Below are 20,695 nucleotides of genomic sequence, written 5' to 3' on the forward strand. Positions count from 1 at the left end.
TTTTTGCCACTGCACTTGGGGACACTTTCAAAGTTTTCCCAATTTTCGGACTGACTGACCTTCATTTCTTAAAGTAATAATGGCCACTCTTTTTTCTTTACTTAGCTGCTTTTTTCTTGCCATAATACAAATTCTATCAGTGTATTCAGTCGGACTATCAGCTAGGTATCCACCAGACTTCTGCACAACGCAACTGATGGTCCCAACCCCATTTATAAGGCAAGAAATCCCACTTATTAAACCTGACATGGCACACCTGTGAATTGAAAACCATTCCCGGTGACTACCTCTTGAAGCTCATCAAGAGAATGTCAAGAGTGTGCAAAGCAGTCATCAAAGCAAAAGGTGGCTACTTTGAAGAACCTAGAATATAAGACATATTTTTTCAGTTTTTTCACACTTTTTTGTTAAGTATATAATTCCACACGTGTTAATTCATAGTTTTGATGCCTTCAGTGTGAATTTACAATTTTCAGTCATGAAAATACAGAAAAATCTATAAATGAGAAGGTGTGTCCAAACTTTTGCTCTTTACTGTATATAAGGAATTTTTTCTTTTTAAACAAAATATTTTAAATTTTTTACTTATTTATTACTCTTTATTTTTTTTATGAGTGGTGCCTTTAATTCCTAGTGGAAATATCATATATATAAAAATATTATTTTTAATTCTGTTACCTAATCTGCAATACTGGTCTTTGTTTCTATATATACAAAAATGTTAACTATATACAGGGGTTGGACAAAATAATGGAAACACCTGGAAACATCAACAAAAGTTAGTTTAATATGGTGTAGGTCCACCTTTTGCGGCGATTACAGCCTCAATTCTCCGAGGTATGGATTCATACAAGGTGTGAATTGTTTCCAAAGGAATTTTAGCCCATTCTGCAGTTAAAACACCCTCCAGTTCTTTGAGCGACGATGGAGGCGGAAATCAACGTCTAACTTGAATCTCTAAAATCGACCATAAATGCTCAATGTTGAGGTCTGGGGATTGTGGGGGCCAGATGAGATGCTCAACTTCATTAGAATAATCCTCGTGCCATGCTTTAACGATTCTATCTGTATGAATTGGTGCATTATCATCCTGAAAGATGGCGTTCACCTCCGGGAACAGTGCTTGAACCATTGGATGCACTTGGTCGCCCAAAATGCCTAAATAATCTCGGCTGTTAATTCTTCCATGAAGGGATATCATTGGCCCGGCGGATCTACACGAAATAGAACCCCAGATCATCACAGAACCTCCGCCATGTTTTACGGTTGGGAGAAGGCAGTCTGGATGGAATCCTTCATTCGGCTGTCACCAAACGTACAATCGGCCAGAGGTCGGAAATAGGGTAAACGATAATTCGTCTGAGAATATCACATGTTTCCACTGCTCGAGGGACCAATTCTGGAGGTTTCTACACCACTCTAAACGCTTGGAAACATTTGTCATTGAGAGCAGCGGTTTCCTAATTGCAGCTCTTCCATGGAATCCAGATTTGTGCAGCTCCCAACGAACAGTTTTCGTGGAAACTGGGTTCTGTAGGTGTTCATTGAGCTCAGCAGTGATTTTCAGAGCCGTGGTCTTGCGATCCTCTCTCACAATTCGCTTTAGAGTCCAACAGTCTCTCTCGGTCGACTTTGACTTTCGGCCGGACCTGTGCTTTGCTGCGGACGTTTTTCCTTCTCTTTCAAACGCAGTCATTACTTTGGAGACAGTACCTCTTGACACGCCAAGCATTTTGGCACTTTCTGGTACACAAATAATCAACTACAAAACATTACCATATGTCACGGTTTGCATGTTTATCACATGTTCGAAGATTATGATGCCAAAACATTAGGTGTTTCCATTATTTTGTCCAACCCCTGTATATTGTTTAGTATATTCTAGGCTTATCTTGATACGTTCACAGTTTTTTAAGAATATTGTATTGCCATAGTATTGTTAATAAAGTAATAAAAATATACCCTTTATTACACATTCCCTGTCTTGGTGGTTTTTGGCCTTATCCTGTTTGGCGCACAGATTATTACTTTTAGTGTATAAGTGGTTTCCACTTAATTTCTACATGAGGTGACCCTATGGTATTTAATTGAGTATTTGTTTCTTATATATAAATATTGATTTACTAGGTATCTTTATATAATACCATTGGACATCATCCTTGTGCCTAACCACTACACTAGTTATACTACCTATCTACCTACTACTGTGCTGGTTATGCTACCTTGCTACCTACCTATCACTGCGTTGGTTATACTACCTACCTATCACTACACTAGTTATACTACCTATCTACCACTACACTGGTTATACTACCTACCTACCACTACACTTGTTATACTACCTACCTACCAATACACAGGTTATACTACCTATCTACCACTACACTGGTTATACTACCTACCACTACACTTGTTATACTACCTACCTCACAAAAAAATATATATATATATTTCAGCTCTTAATACCAGAGCCCCTTCAGGGTTAAACCTTAGGAGAGAAATTATGCTCCACTATTAATTAATTTTGCGGTTTTTCTTAGATCTCTTTAGTTTTTTCAAATCTGCATGTTCCATATGATTATATCTGTCAACTGAATTGCTGCACAGTTTTATTTGTTCACTTTGTTGTGTTAATTCATGATTTAGTCACATCACATGTTTATTTTAATTGCATTCACCTGCTGTGAACGTTTTTATTGCAACCTGTGTTCTCATCAGCACACTGAGGACTAAGAGCACGATCGTGCTCGAAATGCGTCCAGTCGGGTGTTGGTTACTCTCCTCTACCGACCATGCCGGTCATGATTCAGCAGCGTTTTAACACGTACTAATAAAGTTTCTACATTTTATTCCTGGAACTGGAGCCACTTATTCTATTTCAATACTACCTACCTACCACTACACTGGTTATATTACCTACCTATCACTGCGCTGATTATACTGCATACCTATTACTACCTGATTATACTACCTACCTACCACAGCGCTGGTTATACTACCTATCACTGCAATGGTTATACTACCTACCTATTCACTACACTAGTTATACTACCTACCTACCAATACACAGGTTATACTACCTACCTACCACTACACTGGTTATGCTACCTACCTACCACTGCAATGGTTATAGTACCTACCTATCACTGCATTGGTTATACTACCTACCTATTCACTACACTAGTTATACTACCTACCTACCAATACACAGGTTATACTACCTACCTACCACTACACTGGTTATACTACCTACCACTACACTAGTTATACTACCTACCTACCAATCCACAGGTTATACTACCTACCTACCACTACACTGGTTATACTACCTACCTATCACTACACTAGTTATACTACCTACCTACCAATACACAGGTTATACTACCTACCTACCACTACACTGGTTATGCTACCTACCTACCACTGCAATGGTTATAGTACCTACCTATCACTGCATTGGTTATACTACCTACCACTACGCTGGTTATACTACCTACCTACCACTACACTGGTTATGCTATCTACCTACCACTACACTGGTTATACTACCTACCACTGCAATGGTTATAGAGTACCTACCTATCACTATGCTGGTTATACTACCTACCTATCACTACACTGGTCATACTACCTATCAACCACTACACTGGTTATACCACCTACCACTATAGGGTGGGTGATTTATATGGATACACCTAAAGAAAATGGGAATGGTTGGTGAACTTCCTGTTTGGGGCACATTAGTATGTGGGAGGGTGAAAACTTTTCAAGACGGGTGGTGACCATGGTGACCTTTTTGAAGTCGGCCATTTTGGATCCAACTTTATTTTTTTCAATTGGAAGAGTCATGTCACACATCAAACTTATTGAGAATTTCACAAGAAAAACAATGTTGTGCTTGGTTTTAACGTTTAATCTTTATTCTTTCATGAGTTATTTACAAGTTTCTCTTTGTTTACAGCCATTTCAATGCAAGACACCATACGAGACCACCCATCTCCCATGCTACAGATAGCAAACTGCTTGCCAAATTTTGGGAAACAGGTTCAGTGGTGGATTGCCAAAATGTGGACACAAGAAAACTGTCACTGATAAATAAACATCAGTGGCTGTTCTAGCTTCAGTCATCAAGAGCCCACAGTGTAGCACTCGCTGCAATGTCACTGGAGAGTGGCATCAGTCGAACATCCCTTCGGCGGATATTAGATACTCACAAATAGCACCCTTACAAAATCCAGCTGCTGCAGCATCTCAACGAGGATGACCCAGATCGGCACGCTGAATTTACAGAATGGGCAAAACAAAAATTGGAACAGGACCCTCAGTTTATTTATTATTATTATTATTTATTGTTATAGCGCCATTTATTCCATGGCGCTTTACATGGGAGGAGGGGTATACATAAGTTTACACAATTGTCTATGCTGTGAAGATACGAGATGTGCAGCATCTGAAACAACGGATACTGGAAGCCTGTGCTAGCATTTCTTCTGCGGTGTTATCAGTGTGTCAAGAGTGGGAGAAGAGGGTTCCATTGACAATCCAACACAATGGGCAGCACTTTGAACACATTTTATAAGTGGTCATAAACTTGTAAATAACCAATGAAAGAATAAAGTTACGTTAAAACCAAGCACACCATTATTTTTCTTGTGAAATTCTCAATAAGTTTGATGTGTCACGTGACCCTCTTCCCATTGGAAAAAATAAATGGCCGCCATGGTCACCACCCATCTTGAAAAGTTTTCCCTCTCCCATATACTAATGTGCCACAAACAGGAAGTTGATATCACCAACCATTCCCATTTTATTTAGGTGTATCCATATAAATGGCCCACCTGGTTATGATATCTATCTCCCACTACCCTGGTTATACTACCTACCTACCTACCACTATCCTGGTTATACTACCTACCTGTCACTACACTAGTTATACTACCTACTTATCACTACACTGGTTACCGGTTTTGTAGAATGGCCTGAAACAGTCACAAAGCTCTTGACTATGCTACAGAGGCGTTCTCATCTTCATCTACCAAACCACTAGTGCCCTTAGCTGACTCAATTACTTATTATTCCCTTATAAAGTCCTCAATTCTCTGCAAGATTTCAGCCATGTGACATGCATTTTGTGGGAAATACATCCAAGGACAAGGTGCAATAAATGTGTTTCTGACACATTCAGGTTTAGACATGTCTTGAAAATAGGCTTTTGTCACATAAACATTGCCCATGGCCGGTACATGACTGCACCTGGACACAGACATGTCATCTTCACTATGGCCTTGTTGCAACAATTTTCATTCATATACTAGTTAGCGCAGATATTTGCTGAGCAGTGTCTGGTCTTGTAAAGTGCACCAATCTACCACGGATTCCTACTGAATGTTGTGTTGGAATTGCAGGATATCCCTATTTCATTGGGGTCTTAATACAATTCTTTCTACTAGATCAAGAGTAACAACGTTTTTTAAAAATGTCACCAAGCTTGGAAACTTTATGAAATACGTGAGAAAAAAAATCATGTATACAACACAAAAGTATATTATACCTTCAATGGCCATCTGAAGACAGATAATAAAACCTACCTGACTTCCAAATGCAAAACAAGCAAACAGCGGTCCGACATATCCTGGAAAGAATGAGCTAGTTCATTGAGAGTCTGCAAAATGATCTCAGACACAGCAGGAATGTCCACACTGCTTAGACTGTCGGCACCAGGAGACATCGCTGTAAGGTGAACGATAGAAAGAAATATTAATTGGTCAAACATTAGGATATTATCTGGTTGTAACGCTCTAACAACTGGTGATCTTATTTGCATACTATATACGAATCCAAATGGAAAAAGATAATGCTTACAACGTGCTTTACATTAAAACGTTTCTGGATCACCATATCAACAAAACCAATTTTATTCTGTAGATCAGATTCTTGTGCAAAACCCCCCAAATATTTTAAAATAACTATGTATATTCTGTCTTTGAAAGGACTGGATTGTTACCGCCAACCACTGAAAGAATAAAGCTGGCCATAGTCGTTAGTGCTTTATCTTCTCTTGCTATTTGTACGTGCACAGCCTGAGAGCCACGTTGGATTTGTAACATGTCTGACCCGTGTTTTGTAGTCAGATAAATGAAACCACAAGTGCTGGCGGCTGCTACATTCAATATCATCCTTTAGTTGTTGGCAGCCCGGGGTTGAATTCCCAGATTTAGCATCAGCGGGGATCTCAGAGATCGGACCTCTACTATAACCCAACCATTTATTACTTATTTCGTGGGGTCACGATCATGCTCATAATTCCAATATAACAGAAATTATTTATATCCCCGTCATGTACATCAGGACAAGTAAAACAAGTGACAACAAGCAATAGTGATCAATATCGTTCAGTCTTAAGGATTTAACCACCAAAGTGGGGGAAAGACAGCCTTGTTAGAGCAGGGACTAGGATTACAGGCAGGTAAATCAGCAGTCCAGGCTTGCACTGGCCCACAGAAGAATCCTCCGGTGGGCCCCTGTGCAAGAGTGGGCCACCACCCTCTTATATGAGCAGCACTTGGCACCATATACTTGAATCACTATTAGTGATGAATGAATATACTTGTTACTCGAGATTTCTCGTGCATGCTCGGGGGTCCTCCGAGTATTTTTTAGTGCTCGGAGATTTAGTTTTTCTTGCCGCAGCTGAATGATTTACATCTGTTAGCCAGCATAAGTACATGTGGGGGTTGCCTGGTTGCTAGGGAATCCCCACATGTACTCAAGCTGGCTAAGAGATGTAAATCATTCAGCTGCGGCAAAAAAAACTAAATCTCCGAGCACTAAAAAATACTCGGAGGACCCCCGAGCATGCACGAGAAATCTCGAGTAACGAGTATATTCGCTCATCACTAATCACTATGTATTGACAAAGGCATCTTATTCATGTACCAATCTATCCAGTTCATTGTTATATACATTTGTGATTGAGGATAATGTCACATCTGCATGTAGCTGAAAGTGGGGCCCTGGTGTAGGTTACTGGTGGGCCCTTGGCACCTCAGTCCGAGACGGAGACAATAGGTATATTGATATCCGGTGCCGCGGACCTGGACTCATGGGAAGGAAAGAGGTAGATGGTCCAATTAAGAGTAAATATATGTCTGGTACCGCTAGTGTCTACTTTATCATGCTTGGTATGGGAATTGAAAATACCCTCAAATGTTAAACGCATGTATTGTGAACAATGATAATGAATTCTCTCAAATATGGAAAAAAAGAACGTAACAGAGGTATACAGAGTGGACAACCAGTGCGGACCAGACAGCAGGTATTAGTATTTATACCAGGAAACCTGTTCTATAATTGGCTGGTTTTACATGAAAAGACAAATTATAAGAACACAAAAATGTCTTAGAAGAGCAAAACAGAAAAAGTTCAGCTGAGAACCAAGAGTAAACTACTGTCAAATGCGTGAATGGAGCAAATGTTTGTTTTTAATTATAGCGGTGTTTGAGGCAAACTTTACTCAGAACCATTTTCAGATTTCCAGCAGTATGTGATTTATAATTCATTTATCATGTTTTAATAATAATTAGGTTTGTTAGAAAAGACGAATAGCAAGTACAGACAAAAGCCACGGGCACTCAATGTGTCGGCTCTCACAATTCTACATTGGGGAAAAGTAAACCTCAACTATTTGTTTTGGGCTTTTTTTTTTATATCTCAAAGACAAAAGTAATAAACTGACAAAATAAAAGATACGGGACTGTTGGAAAAAAACAACTTATGAAACTCTTAAAGTATGATTTCAGATACACATCCAATCTAGTTTTTCTGATTATATTATAATATACCAAAAGTAACACAGATACACATCCTTTGTGTTAAGGGCCTACCAAAAGTTTGGCCTCCACATCATTAACAGGCGAGTCATTCGTCCGTATGTGTTTTTAGATTAAACAAAAAAAAAAAACAGTTCAGATTGCAGTGCAAGGTAAAGGGAAATATTTCCAAATATTTTGTAAGGAATTAGTTTTCTACTCTTCATGAAGGTACATGCAGCTCAGGGTGTGCATGTTATCTTCTTACTAGGTTAATATTTGCAACAAATCTGTACCATAGTTTCTAAGATCCCAGACATCAAAATGAATACTGAAAGGCTTTACAGTAGTCAACAAGTTTTTGCTATTGACTTTGATGGCAGCATAATGTAAAGACAGGGAGCCTGAATCCAGGGATGTATCACTTAATATATCACTTAGAATCCCTGTTTGTCTGCTGTAGATGTAGCAGAGCCAAGACTTCTAGGCTGTCTATAACCCCACCTGCACCCCTGACTAGCAGCTTCCTGTGTAAATTGTAAGCTGTGAACAAGCTGCAAATCAGTAGTGGGGGTGGGGTTAATCAGATTAGCTTGACTGGTCTGCACAGGAGACTAGTCCTCTAGTGATAATCTCCTGCTGATAACACACTGATTGTATTGAAACTACAGCACCGCCTAATAAGTGACACATCCCGGGCTATTTACAATACGCTACTCTCAGATTAAATAGCAAAAAGCTGCTGACAGATTCCGTTTAACCAGGGGTAGGGAATTTTTTTCTCCTTATAAAATTAGAAAAAAATAATGAAATACAATGACAATGATTACATTTTTATGCAGTTTAAAAAATAAATAAGTATAATAAATCAGCAAGTAAGAAGGACATATTTGGTATCCCCGAAATCATATCAGCCTATACAGTACAGTGAACAGATGATTTATGGTGATCGGTAAATGATGTAAAATGATGGCATGTTTGATTTGTTTCTCCATTAAACCGATAAAAAATAGAATAAAAATCTAATGGTGAGGCCATGTAGTGTAAAAGAAAATAAAAAATGACATTTTTCATTTCTAAAAGTAAAAAAGTTATGGCTGTTACAACAATGAATGACTGAACAAAAAATAGGTCCAAACCGTCCCGGATACAGCAGGACAATCATATTAGCCCCACTGTCCCAGGAGGTCTGCTAAATGTCCCTCACTACCACAATGCACCCTCTACCTCCTCCTGCCAGGGTCCAACAAAATGGTAAATGGGTGTAGCCACAGTTTTTGGCATGGCTCGCATAGCACGCCACATAGTCCCTCTTTTTGTTCTATGAAAGTCAGGAGGCATACTAAGATATTTGTACTATGGATGCTTTAATAGTATCAAATATGGATCTGTGAGAAAAGTTGGAAGAACAGAAAAGTTTAACAGGGTCTTATCCGGTGATGGAGGATATCGGAGTGTGGGGAGGTGCTCATCTGATGAGGTTGTGTGATACACAACGACTAATAGCTCGAAATATCAGCTGCTGTAAGCCCGAGGGATGAATCCGATCAAATGTGGATCTGTATTGCCGTTCCATAGTAAGGTCTATGTCTCTTACACAATCATAACATTAGCAGTATATCAAGACGGTAGACTATTTCGATACCTAATTAGACTATTTTACCGTAGCTTTAATAGGTACATAAAAAGCATTGGTCCTTACAGCAAAAGTCCTAATTGGGACCACCTCTGTTCCCCGGACAAAAAAAGAAAAAACAACATTGTCACAGTATGTAGAAAAAGTTGTAGGTAAATAAGCAGTTGAATAAAACAATAACCGGCTCAATCAGCTAATGTTTCTGTCCATGTGGCTGTCGGACCAGGGAGTTGGGACCAGATTTACAGAAGTGGGAGGATGCTGGGCAAAGGAGGGGCATGTCAGCAGCTGCACGTTCTGCCTCCATCGGAGATACGCCAAAGTTTATACAGGAACAGAGAAAAGTATTCCTGGTTTGGCATATTAACAGGACCAAGGAAGCTATAATATAATCCAAAGAAAAAGAGCGTAAAATAGATGGAAACTCTTCACTAGTGTATACATGTTTTACACATAGAACTCCGTTACAGCCATAGTAAACACACACACTGCTACACCCACAGTACACAGCTCTTCTACAGCCATAGTACACATATAGCTCAGCTACAGCCATAATACATCCACACAGTGTATACACACACACAGCTCTGCTACAGCCATAGTACACATATAGCTCAGCTACAGCCATAATACATCCACACAGTGTATACACATACACAGCTCTGCTACAGCCATAGTACACATATAGCTCAGCTACAGCCATAATACATCCACACAGTGTATACACATACACAGCTCTGCTACAGCCATAGTACACATATAGCTCAGCTACAGCCATAATACATCCACACAGTGTATACACACACAGCTCTGCTACAGCCATAGTACACATATAGCTCAGCTACAGCCATAATACATCCACACAGTGTATACACATACACAGCTCTGCTACAGCCATAGTACACATATAGCTCAGCTACAGCCATAATACATCCACACAGTGTATACACAAACACAGCTGCTACAGCCATAGTACACATATAGCTCAGCTACAGCCATAATACATCCACACAGTGTATACACACACAGCTCTGCTACAGCCATAGTACACATATAGCTCAGCTACAGCCATAATACATCCACAAAGTGTATACACATACACAGCTCTGCTACAGCCATAGTACACATATAGCTCAGCTACAGCCATAATACATCCACACAGTGTATACACAAACACAGCTCTGCTACAGCCATAGTACACATATAGCTCAGCTACAGCCATAATACATCCACACAGTGTATACACAAACACAGCTCTGCTACAGCCATAGTACACATATAGCTCAGCTACAGCCATAATACATCCACACAGTGTATACACACACAGCTCTGCTACAGCCATAGTACACATATAGCTCAGCTACAGCCATAATACATCCACACAGTGTATACACATACACAGCTCTGCTACAGCCATAGTACACATATAGCTCAGCTACAGCCATAATACATCCACACAGTGTATACACAAACACAGCTCTGCTACAGCCATAGTACACATATAGCTCAGCTACAGCCATAATACATCCACACAGTGTATACACACACAGCTCTGCTACAGCCATAGTACACATATAGCTCAGCTACAGCCATAATACATCCACACAGTGTATACACATACACAGCTCTGCTACAGCCATAGTACACATATAGCTCAGCTACAGGCATAATACATCCACACAGTGTATACACATACACAGCTCTTCTATAGCCATAGTACACATATAGCTCAGCTACAGCCATAATACATCCACACAGCGTATACACAAACACAGCTTTGCTACAGCCATAGTACACATATTGCTCAGCTACAGCCATAATACATCCACACAGTGTATACACAAACACAGCTCTGCTACAGCCATAGTACACATATAGCTCAGCTACAGCCATAATACATCCACACAGCGTATACACATACACAGCTCTGCTACAGCCATAGTACACATATAGCTCAGCTACAGGCATAATACATCCACACAGTGTATACACATACACAGCTCTGCTACAGCCATAGTACACATATAGCTCAGCTACAGGCATAATACATCCACACAGTGTATACACAAACACAGCTCTGCTACAGCCATAGTACACATATAGCTCAGCTACAGGCATAATACATCCACACAGTGTATACACATACACAGCTCTGCTACAGCCATAGTACACATATAGCTCAGCTACAGGCATAATACATCCACACAGTGTATACACATACACAGCTCTGCTACAGCCATAGTACACATATAGCTCAGCTACAGGCATAATACATCCACACAGTGTATACACATACACAGCTCTTCTACAGCCATAGTACACATATAGCTCAGCTACAGGCATAATACATCCACACAGTGTATAGACATACACAGCTCTGCTACAGCCATAGTACACATATAGCTCAGCTACAGGCATAATACAGCCACACAGTGTATACACATACACATCTCTGCTACAGCCATAGTACACATATAGCTCAGCTACAGGCATAATACAGCCACACAGTGTATACACATACACATCTCTGCTACAGCCATAGTACACATATAGCTCAGCTACAGGCATAATACAGCCACACAGTGTATACATACGCAGTACTGCTACAGCCATAGTTCACATATAGTAGCCGCCAGATGAGTCCCGGAGGGTGGGAAGGAGGCGGACATGACCTGGTGCAGGGAGTGAGTGACGGTGGTATAATTGGGAAACAAGCAGAGGGGACACGAGAAAAAAAGGGGTGAATGAAATAAGGGAAATGACATGGAAGAAGTGACCTAGGCATAGAGAAAGGGCGGTCAGGAGGAATAAAAGGGATGCGGGGAGGGGCCGTAGCCTTCTTTGCTCCCAGGACATCCAGATGACAAGTTCAGTCCGGGGAAGTGACTAAAGGAAAAAGTGATTAAGTGCATTAACACAGAAGACAATATGCCTATTCCCAGTGCCCTCCAGCCAGGGGAAGCAGCTAAGGTGGGAGTGGTTTCAGACATTGGCCCCAGAAGCAGAAGAAGAGGGCCTACCCTGCCCTCCCAGACTCTGGAGTGTGGCATCAGGGCTGCCTAGCTACTGATCAAGTCATCCTTAGCAAGTAGCACGTGAGCAGCTTATTTACGGACATGGCAAGTGGGGGAATACTGGTTGGGACAAGGGAGGGAGGACTTGATAGAGGAAGAACAAATAGGGGTTTTTATTGATGAGAATTAGGCAGGCCGCGGTTGGTAAGTGGTCTACAGCGAAGATAAATCAATTAATTTCAGGGTTAGCATTCGGGTTTCAAATGAGGAACAGAAAGGACTTGACAAATAATTTTTTAGTAAAACAGGCCATTAAGGGTGTCGAGACAGGAAAAAGGCAGGAAGGATAACAGGCAGCCTGTGCCATTTGGTTTATTGGAGAACCTAGGATTACATTTAGAGACGGTGTGCATGTCACGTTTTGAGGTGGGCCTGTTTAGGCTGGAATTCTCATTGGGCAATGAGGATAGGGGAATTGGTAGCACCGGGCAGAGAAAAAGCTGGGGGCATTTTAGCTGAAGACATCATGGCTACTCAGAAATTGTTAGAATTATAGATCAGAAAATCAAAACGGATCAGGTGGGGAAAGGGAAAAGGGTGCTATTGAGAAAGGTAAGTGGTTCTGTCATGTGTTCTTGGAGATGTTCTGAGGGATTCATGGCTGCCAAGCCTCGACAGAGTGGACCGCTGCTGTGTCACGAGGATGGGTCCTGGTCCAAATACCAATTTATTAGGGGGTTCCAGAAGTGCTTGGTAAGGACAGGAGTTAAAGGGAACCTGTCACCCCCAAAATCCAAGATGAGCTAAGCCCACCGGCATCAGGGGTTATCTAAAGCATTCCGTAATGCTGTAGATAAGCCCCCGATGTATCCTAAAAGATTAGAAAAAGAGGTTAGATTATACTCACCGGGGCGGGCGGTCTGGTCCGGGGCCTCCCATCTTCATCAGATAACATCCTCTTCTGGTCTTCACGCTGCGGCTCCGGCGCAGGCGTACTTTGTCTGCCCTGTTGAGGGCAGCGCAAAGTACTGCTGTGTGCAGGCGCCGGGAAAGGTCAGAGAGGCCCGGCGCCTGCGCACTGCAGTACTTTGCTCTGCCCTCAACAGGGCAGACAAAGTACGCCTGCGCCGGAGCAAGAAGACAAGAAGAGGACGTCATCTGATGATGATAGGAGGTGCCGGACCGCGAAACCCATCGGACCGGACCAGCAGCGGGACCGCCCCTGGGTGAGTATAATCTAACCTCTTGTTCTCATCTTTTAGGATACATCGGGGGCTTATCTACAGCATTACAGAATGCTGTAAATAAGCCCCTGATGACGGTGGGGTTACCTCACCCTCGATTTTGGGGGTGACAGGTTCCCTTTAAGCCGGGCAATTATACGGGCCATTATTTCCGGATCGGGGCTGCAACTGATGCAGTGGTAGGAGGGCTGAGCCCGGAAATAGTAAGGAGGATTAGCTGGTGGGAGTCATAACGATACAAGTCATACGTACGACCTCAAGGATACGAGGGAGCCGATTCATCCAGGATATAGTACATCTCACTAATTTCTCTTTGGTTTGTTACAGGACAAGTTCCAATCGTAATCTGGATTCTAGGACATTCTTATGTTTAATGGGGAGCACGGCGGGCAGACAAATGGATGGACAGGAGACAGTTAGGTTTCACAAGGAAAAGGGCGGTGATTAGGTGGCTGGGGTATAGGGGTTTACATGGGGCTGGGTGCTCCACGAGCTTTAATCGGGCAGTGTACTTCTATGGAGTCCAGAATGTATGTTTTACATGTAAGGGGTAATGATTTGGGATCTAGCTTGGGAAAGGGACTGAGTGTTAACATCAGAAGGGATGTAAGGCAGCTGGGATTGACGTGCCCAAGTATGAGAGTGGTGTGGTCTGACATGGTACCTGGAAGGAAATGGCGGGGGGCATATTCAGTAAAAAAGATTAACAAAGCTCAGGTTAAGGTCAACAAAGAGGTATCTAAGTTCGTGGCGCAGAAAGTGGGAATGGTGATGTGTCGCGCAGGGTTAGATTTTACAGAAAAAGATTACTGGTTAGCAGATGGGTTGCATTTAAACAGACTGGGAATGGATTTGTGGATCGATGGCATACGTGAGGGGATAAAGTGGGCCACAGCAGTGCTGGTTGGTGGGGTCTCGAGCACTTGAAAGGGGGGTCAAGTTGCTCTCAGTGTGGCGTTTGTGGGTCCTCGAAGCTGGCAAATAAGTATGGAATGGGGGATTCTTGCATTGCGGGGATCCCCTTCATTGGATGGTTATGGGTTGTTGGTGGTCTGGTGAGACTTGGGTGGTACCCGACGAGGCAAGTCGGGGTCACATTATTATGGGACCGGGAGGGCCACCCGATGTTGGAGGTCGGGTGCGCGGTACGGATGGGTGGGTACCTGACGATGGAAGTCGGGTACAGGTTAACGGTGTGGAGGCAACCTCTTACCTCAATTCATGGTGCTTCCGTGCCTGGGAAAAGACGCGGCTGGAAGTAAGGCTGGGAGGGAAGGGGCAATGCCGACGGGACAATCACCAGACCAGGATCGCGGTAGCTTCGAGGGCCCCACCAAGTGTCTTTAATTATTAATAAAATTGGCTGTTGTGGCCATTATTATGCAAAAAGACTATTGGTTGTGACTTGTTTTATTCAAGGGGGGTGAAGGTCACGGGGAGTCGACCTTGCCCGGGTCAAGTAGCCGCCGCATGAGTCCCAGAGGGTGGGAAAGAAGCGGACATGACATGGAGCAGGGAGCGAGTGATGGTGGTATAATTGGGAAGAAAGCAGGGGGGACAGGAGAAGGAAAGGGGGAGTATGACATAAAGGAAATGACATGGAGGAAGTGACCTAGGCAGAGAGAAAGGGCGGTCAGGAGGAATAAAAAGGATGCTGGGAGGTGCTGTAGCCCTCTTTGTTCCCAGGACATCTAGACGACAAGTCCCCCCACCCACCCCAGAGGAGAAGAATGACTGGGTCGCAGTGGCCGCATCAGCAATGTCAATAAAGATATTAATAATACAATATGCATGTGGAATATTTTGGCAGTTACCTTTAAGCCCAGGGGAAGGGCAATTCGTCACCATGGTTCCTTGGAGGTTTCCCCACAAGAGGTTTTTCCTTTCTTGACTGGCAGCTGATGGCTCTTTGTGAGACGGAGGTTCTGTTATACTCAATGTAATGATAATTTGAGCATCGGTGGGTCAGCGAGGCTGGGAAAGAAGTGTGGAATGGGGGATTCTTGCATTGCGGGGATCCCCTTCATTGGATGGTTATGGGTTGCTGTTGGTCTGGTGAGACTTGGGTGATACCCGACGAGGCAAGTTGGGGTGACATTATTATGGGACCCGGAGGGCCACCCGATGTTGGAGGTCGGGTGCGCGGTACCGATGGGTGGGTACCCGACGATGGAAGTTGGCTACAGGTTAACGGTGTGGAGGCAACCTCTTCCCTCAATTGATGGTGCTTCCGAGCCTTGGAAAAAAACGCAGCTGGAAGTAAGGCTGGGAGGGAAGGGGCAATGCCGATGGGACAATCACCAGACCAGGATCGTAGTAGCTTCGAGAGCCCCACCAAGTGTCTTTAATTATTAATAAAATTGGCTGTTGTGGCCATTATTATACAAAGACTATTGGTTGTGACTTGTTTTATTCAAGGGGGTGAAGGTCACAGGGAGTCGACCTTGCCTGGGTCAAGTAGCCGCCGGATGAGTCCCGGAGGGTGGGAAGGAGGCGGACATGACCTGGAGCAGGGAGCGAGTGATGGTGGTATAATTGGGAAGAAAGCAGGGGGACAGGAGAAGGAAAAGGGGGGAATGACATAAGGGAAATGACATGGAGGAAGTGACCTAGGCAGAGAGAAAGGGCGGTCAGGAAAAATAAAAAGGATGCGGGGAGGGGCCGTAGCCCTCTTTGTTCCCAGGACATCCAGATGACAAGTCCCACCCACCCCGGAGGAGAAGAATGACTGGGTCGCAGTGGCCGCATCGGCAATGTCAATAAAGATATTAATAATACAATATGCATGTGGAGTATTTTGGCAGTTACCTTTAAGCCCGGGGGAAGGGCAATCCGTCACCATGGTTCCCTGAAGGTTTCCCCCACAGGGGTTTTTTCCTCTCCTGACTGACGGCTGACGGCTCTTTGTGAGAAGGAGGTTCTGTTATACTCAATGTAATGATAATTTGAGCATCTGTGGGTCCGCAAGGCTGGCAAAGAAGTGTGGAATGGGGGATTCTATCATTGCGGGGATCCCCTTCATTGGATGGTTATGGGTTGTTGGTGGTCTGGTGAGACTTGGGTGATACCCGACGAGGCAAGTTGGGGTGACATTATTATGGGACCCGGAGGGCCACCCGATGCTGTAGGTCGGGTGGGTGAGTACCCGACGATGGAAGTTGGCTACAGGTTAATGGTGTGGAGGCAACCTCTTCCCTTAATTCATGGTGCTTCCGAGCCTGGGAAAAAAATGCGGCTGGAAATAAGGCTGGGAGGGAAGGGGCAATGCCGACGGGACAATCACCAGACCAGGATCGTGGTAGCTTCGAGGGCCCCACCAAGTGTCTTTAATTATTAATAAAATTAGCTGCTGTGGCCATTATTATCCAAAAAGACTATTGGTTGTGGCTTGGTTTATTCAAGGGGGTGAAAGTCACGGGGAGTAGACCTTGCCCGGGTCAAGCTCAGCTACAGACATAATACATCGACCCAGTGTATACACACACACACAGCTCTGCTACAGCCATAGAACATATACAGCTCAGCTACAGACATAATACATCCACACAGTGTATACACAAACACAGTTCTGCTACAGCCATAGTACATACTACACACTGCTCTGCTTCAGCTGACCTAAATGTCATAATTTATACACCATATATTAGACCATACGATAAAAGATGAAAAAAAAAATGTTTCCAGAATTCTTCAAAACTATTTTAAAATCTCCTAAATAAAATAGCTTAATGGCAAAAAAACTTAAGGAAACCAAAGAAAAAACCACGGCTTCTGGCTAGAGAAAGATTAGTGCCAATGAAGTAAGAGTGCAGGAGTGCCCTGAAGGAGGCCAAGTAATATACAGTCAGTCTACAGAGTAAAGCAGAATGGAAGTGAGCTCCATCATTGCCATTGGAAAGATAGGAGGATGATTCCAATGCCAACAGGCTCGAGAATACAACAAGGGGTGAATCTTCGGGGCTAATATCTGCAAAACGGTCCATATTTAAAAATGCTTTGGATTTGAAAACTTGATTAAATATGCACGAAGAAAATTTTGAAATAACATTTTGCTATTGGGAAAAACCATTTAATTTGCCACTGTAGTGTAACTTTTAGATAAAAGTCAAAAGAATGCCCAGGAGTAAAATGTATGAAATTGCTTTATTATATTCAAAAGGGACAAAAAAGCATATTTAATTTGCAATAATTAATATTACTTTGCCCATGGTCAATTATGGAGATCTCCCTTGGATACGAGTGAGTGAAGAACATGGTTTACCTTCATGATGGCTGATTATTCAAAATTATGACTTACACACTCAACATCCTATTACAGGAGGTGTAAATATAATGAAATATGGCAACAAAGTGACATGTGGTGCTCGGGGGGGTTCTATTCTAGAAGAGCAGTGATAAGTAGCACCCACCGTCACTTCAGTAAACAGTGATGATGGAGAGAGTTCAGACTGTCACCCGTGATGTAAAGCCCACTAAACACTCTATTAGTTTTTCATTTGCTGAATTAATGTTCTTTACTGGCCGTGTGCGCCGGCTGCTTAATGAATTGTCTCGTTAAAGCTGCCTGCGGTGCTGTTGGGCTGCCTGCACTCCAAGGCATAAATACAGACGAGAAATGAGCCAGTGTAAAGAGGACATAACTCCTCTAGGAAAGGGTTTTGTTCTTCAGCATTTGTACGGCCTTGGGAATAACTGGATTATCAGTAACAGCCACACTGGGCCTGTGTCTACATAATGTGCCAGGACATGGTTTCTCTGAACTATGGTTGTGTCATTCCTACTCAAAAACAGCTTCCATCCTCTCACGTGTTCCTCGCAGGCAGAGTTGATTTAGTCACTGCTTGGTAATGAAGTTTTGTATTATTTACTTCACTATTTAGCAATATACAAAGCTGGAACACAGATTATGATCAACATTTCAATAATAAAAGCAGATGGTTCTATTATATCATCTACATATCAGTAAAGATTCATCAGCACTATTCCAGGAGAAAAGAGAAGGAATTTCACGCAGGAAGAGATCAAATTTATGTACTAATTTTTCATATGTTGTCTGTGTCCTTTTCATTGGACAACAAACCATAGTTTGCTTGGGACAAGCAGCAGAGTAGGTGTGTAAGAACAAGGAGTCTCATTCCTCCATCTAGGCCAGTGTTTTCCCAACTCCAGTATTGGTAAAATGATGAAATTATGATTGACCTGAAATTGTGATGGAATTATCAATTATTATCATCAAGGAATCAGAAATTGTCACAGGTTCTTTCCCCTGTGAAATACTAGGGAAATCCTTAAAACATGATCTGTTGGGGGCCATGAGGACTGGAGTTTGGAAACACTGATGAAGGATATGAAGAATTTGCAAGACTAGAAATACAACTACAAGAGTGCGATGTGATATTAAATCAAAACAAAGGTCCCGATTCACCAAGACGGGCAATTTTCACACCGGTATCCATGAGGGGGAATGGTGGAGTCAGACGCTCCTAATTCATGAAGAGGTATAGGCCTCATCATGGATCTGAAGCGTCTGATGAGTGGCAGACGCCTCTGTGCGCCAAGGCAGAAATATTACTCCAGTCAGGTACTGGAGTAAGATTTCTGGAGTAGGGAACGCCACAGTTCATTATGAATTTTGATGAGCGGTGTCATCACACCACTGTTGTGCCCCCATTCTGCCTCAGCTCTGCCTGTTTTGATGGAGCTGGGAGAAACTGGTATGAAAAATTAGTAAAATTATCAAAGATTTTATGGAACTTTTTTGGCATAAAAGCTTTGATGAATCAAGGCCTGAATCTTTATATTTTGGATATACCCTTGGGGAAGGGAAAAATATCCCAAAATTGTAGAACACATCATCAACACTACAATGGCTAGGTCAAATTTTTGCAGTTTTTTTCAGTTTATATTTTAACCATAAAGCCCCTTTGCCTGACGGACTCTTCAGACATTCAAAGGGGTCAGTTGTGCACTGCTGTCCCTCTTTTTGTTTTGAAAAATATTGACACATGCAGCGCTTCCTGTCAAAACTGACATAGTTTGTGATGTAATCAACAGCCTGACTTTACAGAATACAGAGATTTCACCTGTAGATTGAGAATTTTGAGAATGAACGATCAGTCCAGGAGGAGAAAAAAGCAGATTTCTCTAAAAAGATAAATTACAAAGTTTCCAATTTTTCACATGTACCATTGAATTAAGGGGGGGGGGAGACTGTTACTAAAACAATTGTATCCAATTTTAGGTCTCTGGAAAGTACCGTATATTACCACTTTACCACACAGTTTACATATAGATTTAATAGACACATACTTTACTTAAGATGGGTTCACAAAGTTTTTTTTCAGGTGTTTTTTTTTAGATTAACTACAAATTACTCCTTAAAAAGCTCTGAATATTCATTCTATCCATTTCAATATCAAATAACTTTGATATACAGTTATATGAAAAAGTTTGGGCACCCCTATTAATCTTAAGCTTAATGTTTTATAAAAATTGTTTTTTACAACAGCTATTTTAGTTTCATATATCTAATAACTGTTGGACACAGTAATGTTTCTGCCTTGAAATGAGGTTTATTGTACTAACAGAAAATGTGCAATCTGCATTCAAACAAAATTTGACAGGTGCATAAGTATGGGCACCTCACCAGAAAAGTGACATTAATATTTAGTAGATCCTCCTTTTGCAAAAATAACAACCTCTAGTTGCTTCCTGTAGCTTTTAATGAGATCCTGGATGAAGGTATTTTTGACCATTCCTCTTTACAAAACAATTCTAGTTCAGTTCAGTTTGATGGTCGCCGAGCATGGACAGCCCTCTTCAAATGATCCCACAGATGTTCAATGATATTCAGGTCTTGGGACTGGGATGGCCATTCCAGAACAGTGTAATTGTTCCTCTGTATGAATGCCTGAGTAGATTTGGAGCGGTGTTTTGGATCATTGTCTTGCTGAAAGATCCATCCACTTCAACTTTGTCACTGCTTCATGAACA

General features: G+C 42.2%; 1 protein-coding gene across 1 annotated transcript in view; it reads right to left on the reverse strand.

Annotated features, from left to right (window-relative positions):
- Positions 1 to 20,695, reverse strand: part of EXOC4 (exocyst complex component 4) — a 605,068-nt gene that overhangs the window by 83,303 nt on the left and 501,070 nt on the right. The window contains exon 15 of the mRNA XM_077264444.1: positions 5,589 to 5,730. Coding sequence (XP_077120559.1) covers positions 5,589 to 5,730 — 142 coding nt within the window. The remainder of the gene's footprint in view (positions 1 to 5,588; positions 5,731 to 20,695) is intronic.

Source organism: Ranitomeya variabilis, chromosome 5 (assembly GCF_051348905.1).
Source record: "Ranitomeya variabilis isolate aRanVar5 chromosome 5, aRanVar5.hap1, whole genome shotgun sequence".
Taxonomy (NCBI): domain Eukaryota; kingdom Metazoa; phylum Chordata; class Amphibia; order Anura; family Dendrobatidae; genus Ranitomeya; species Ranitomeya variabilis.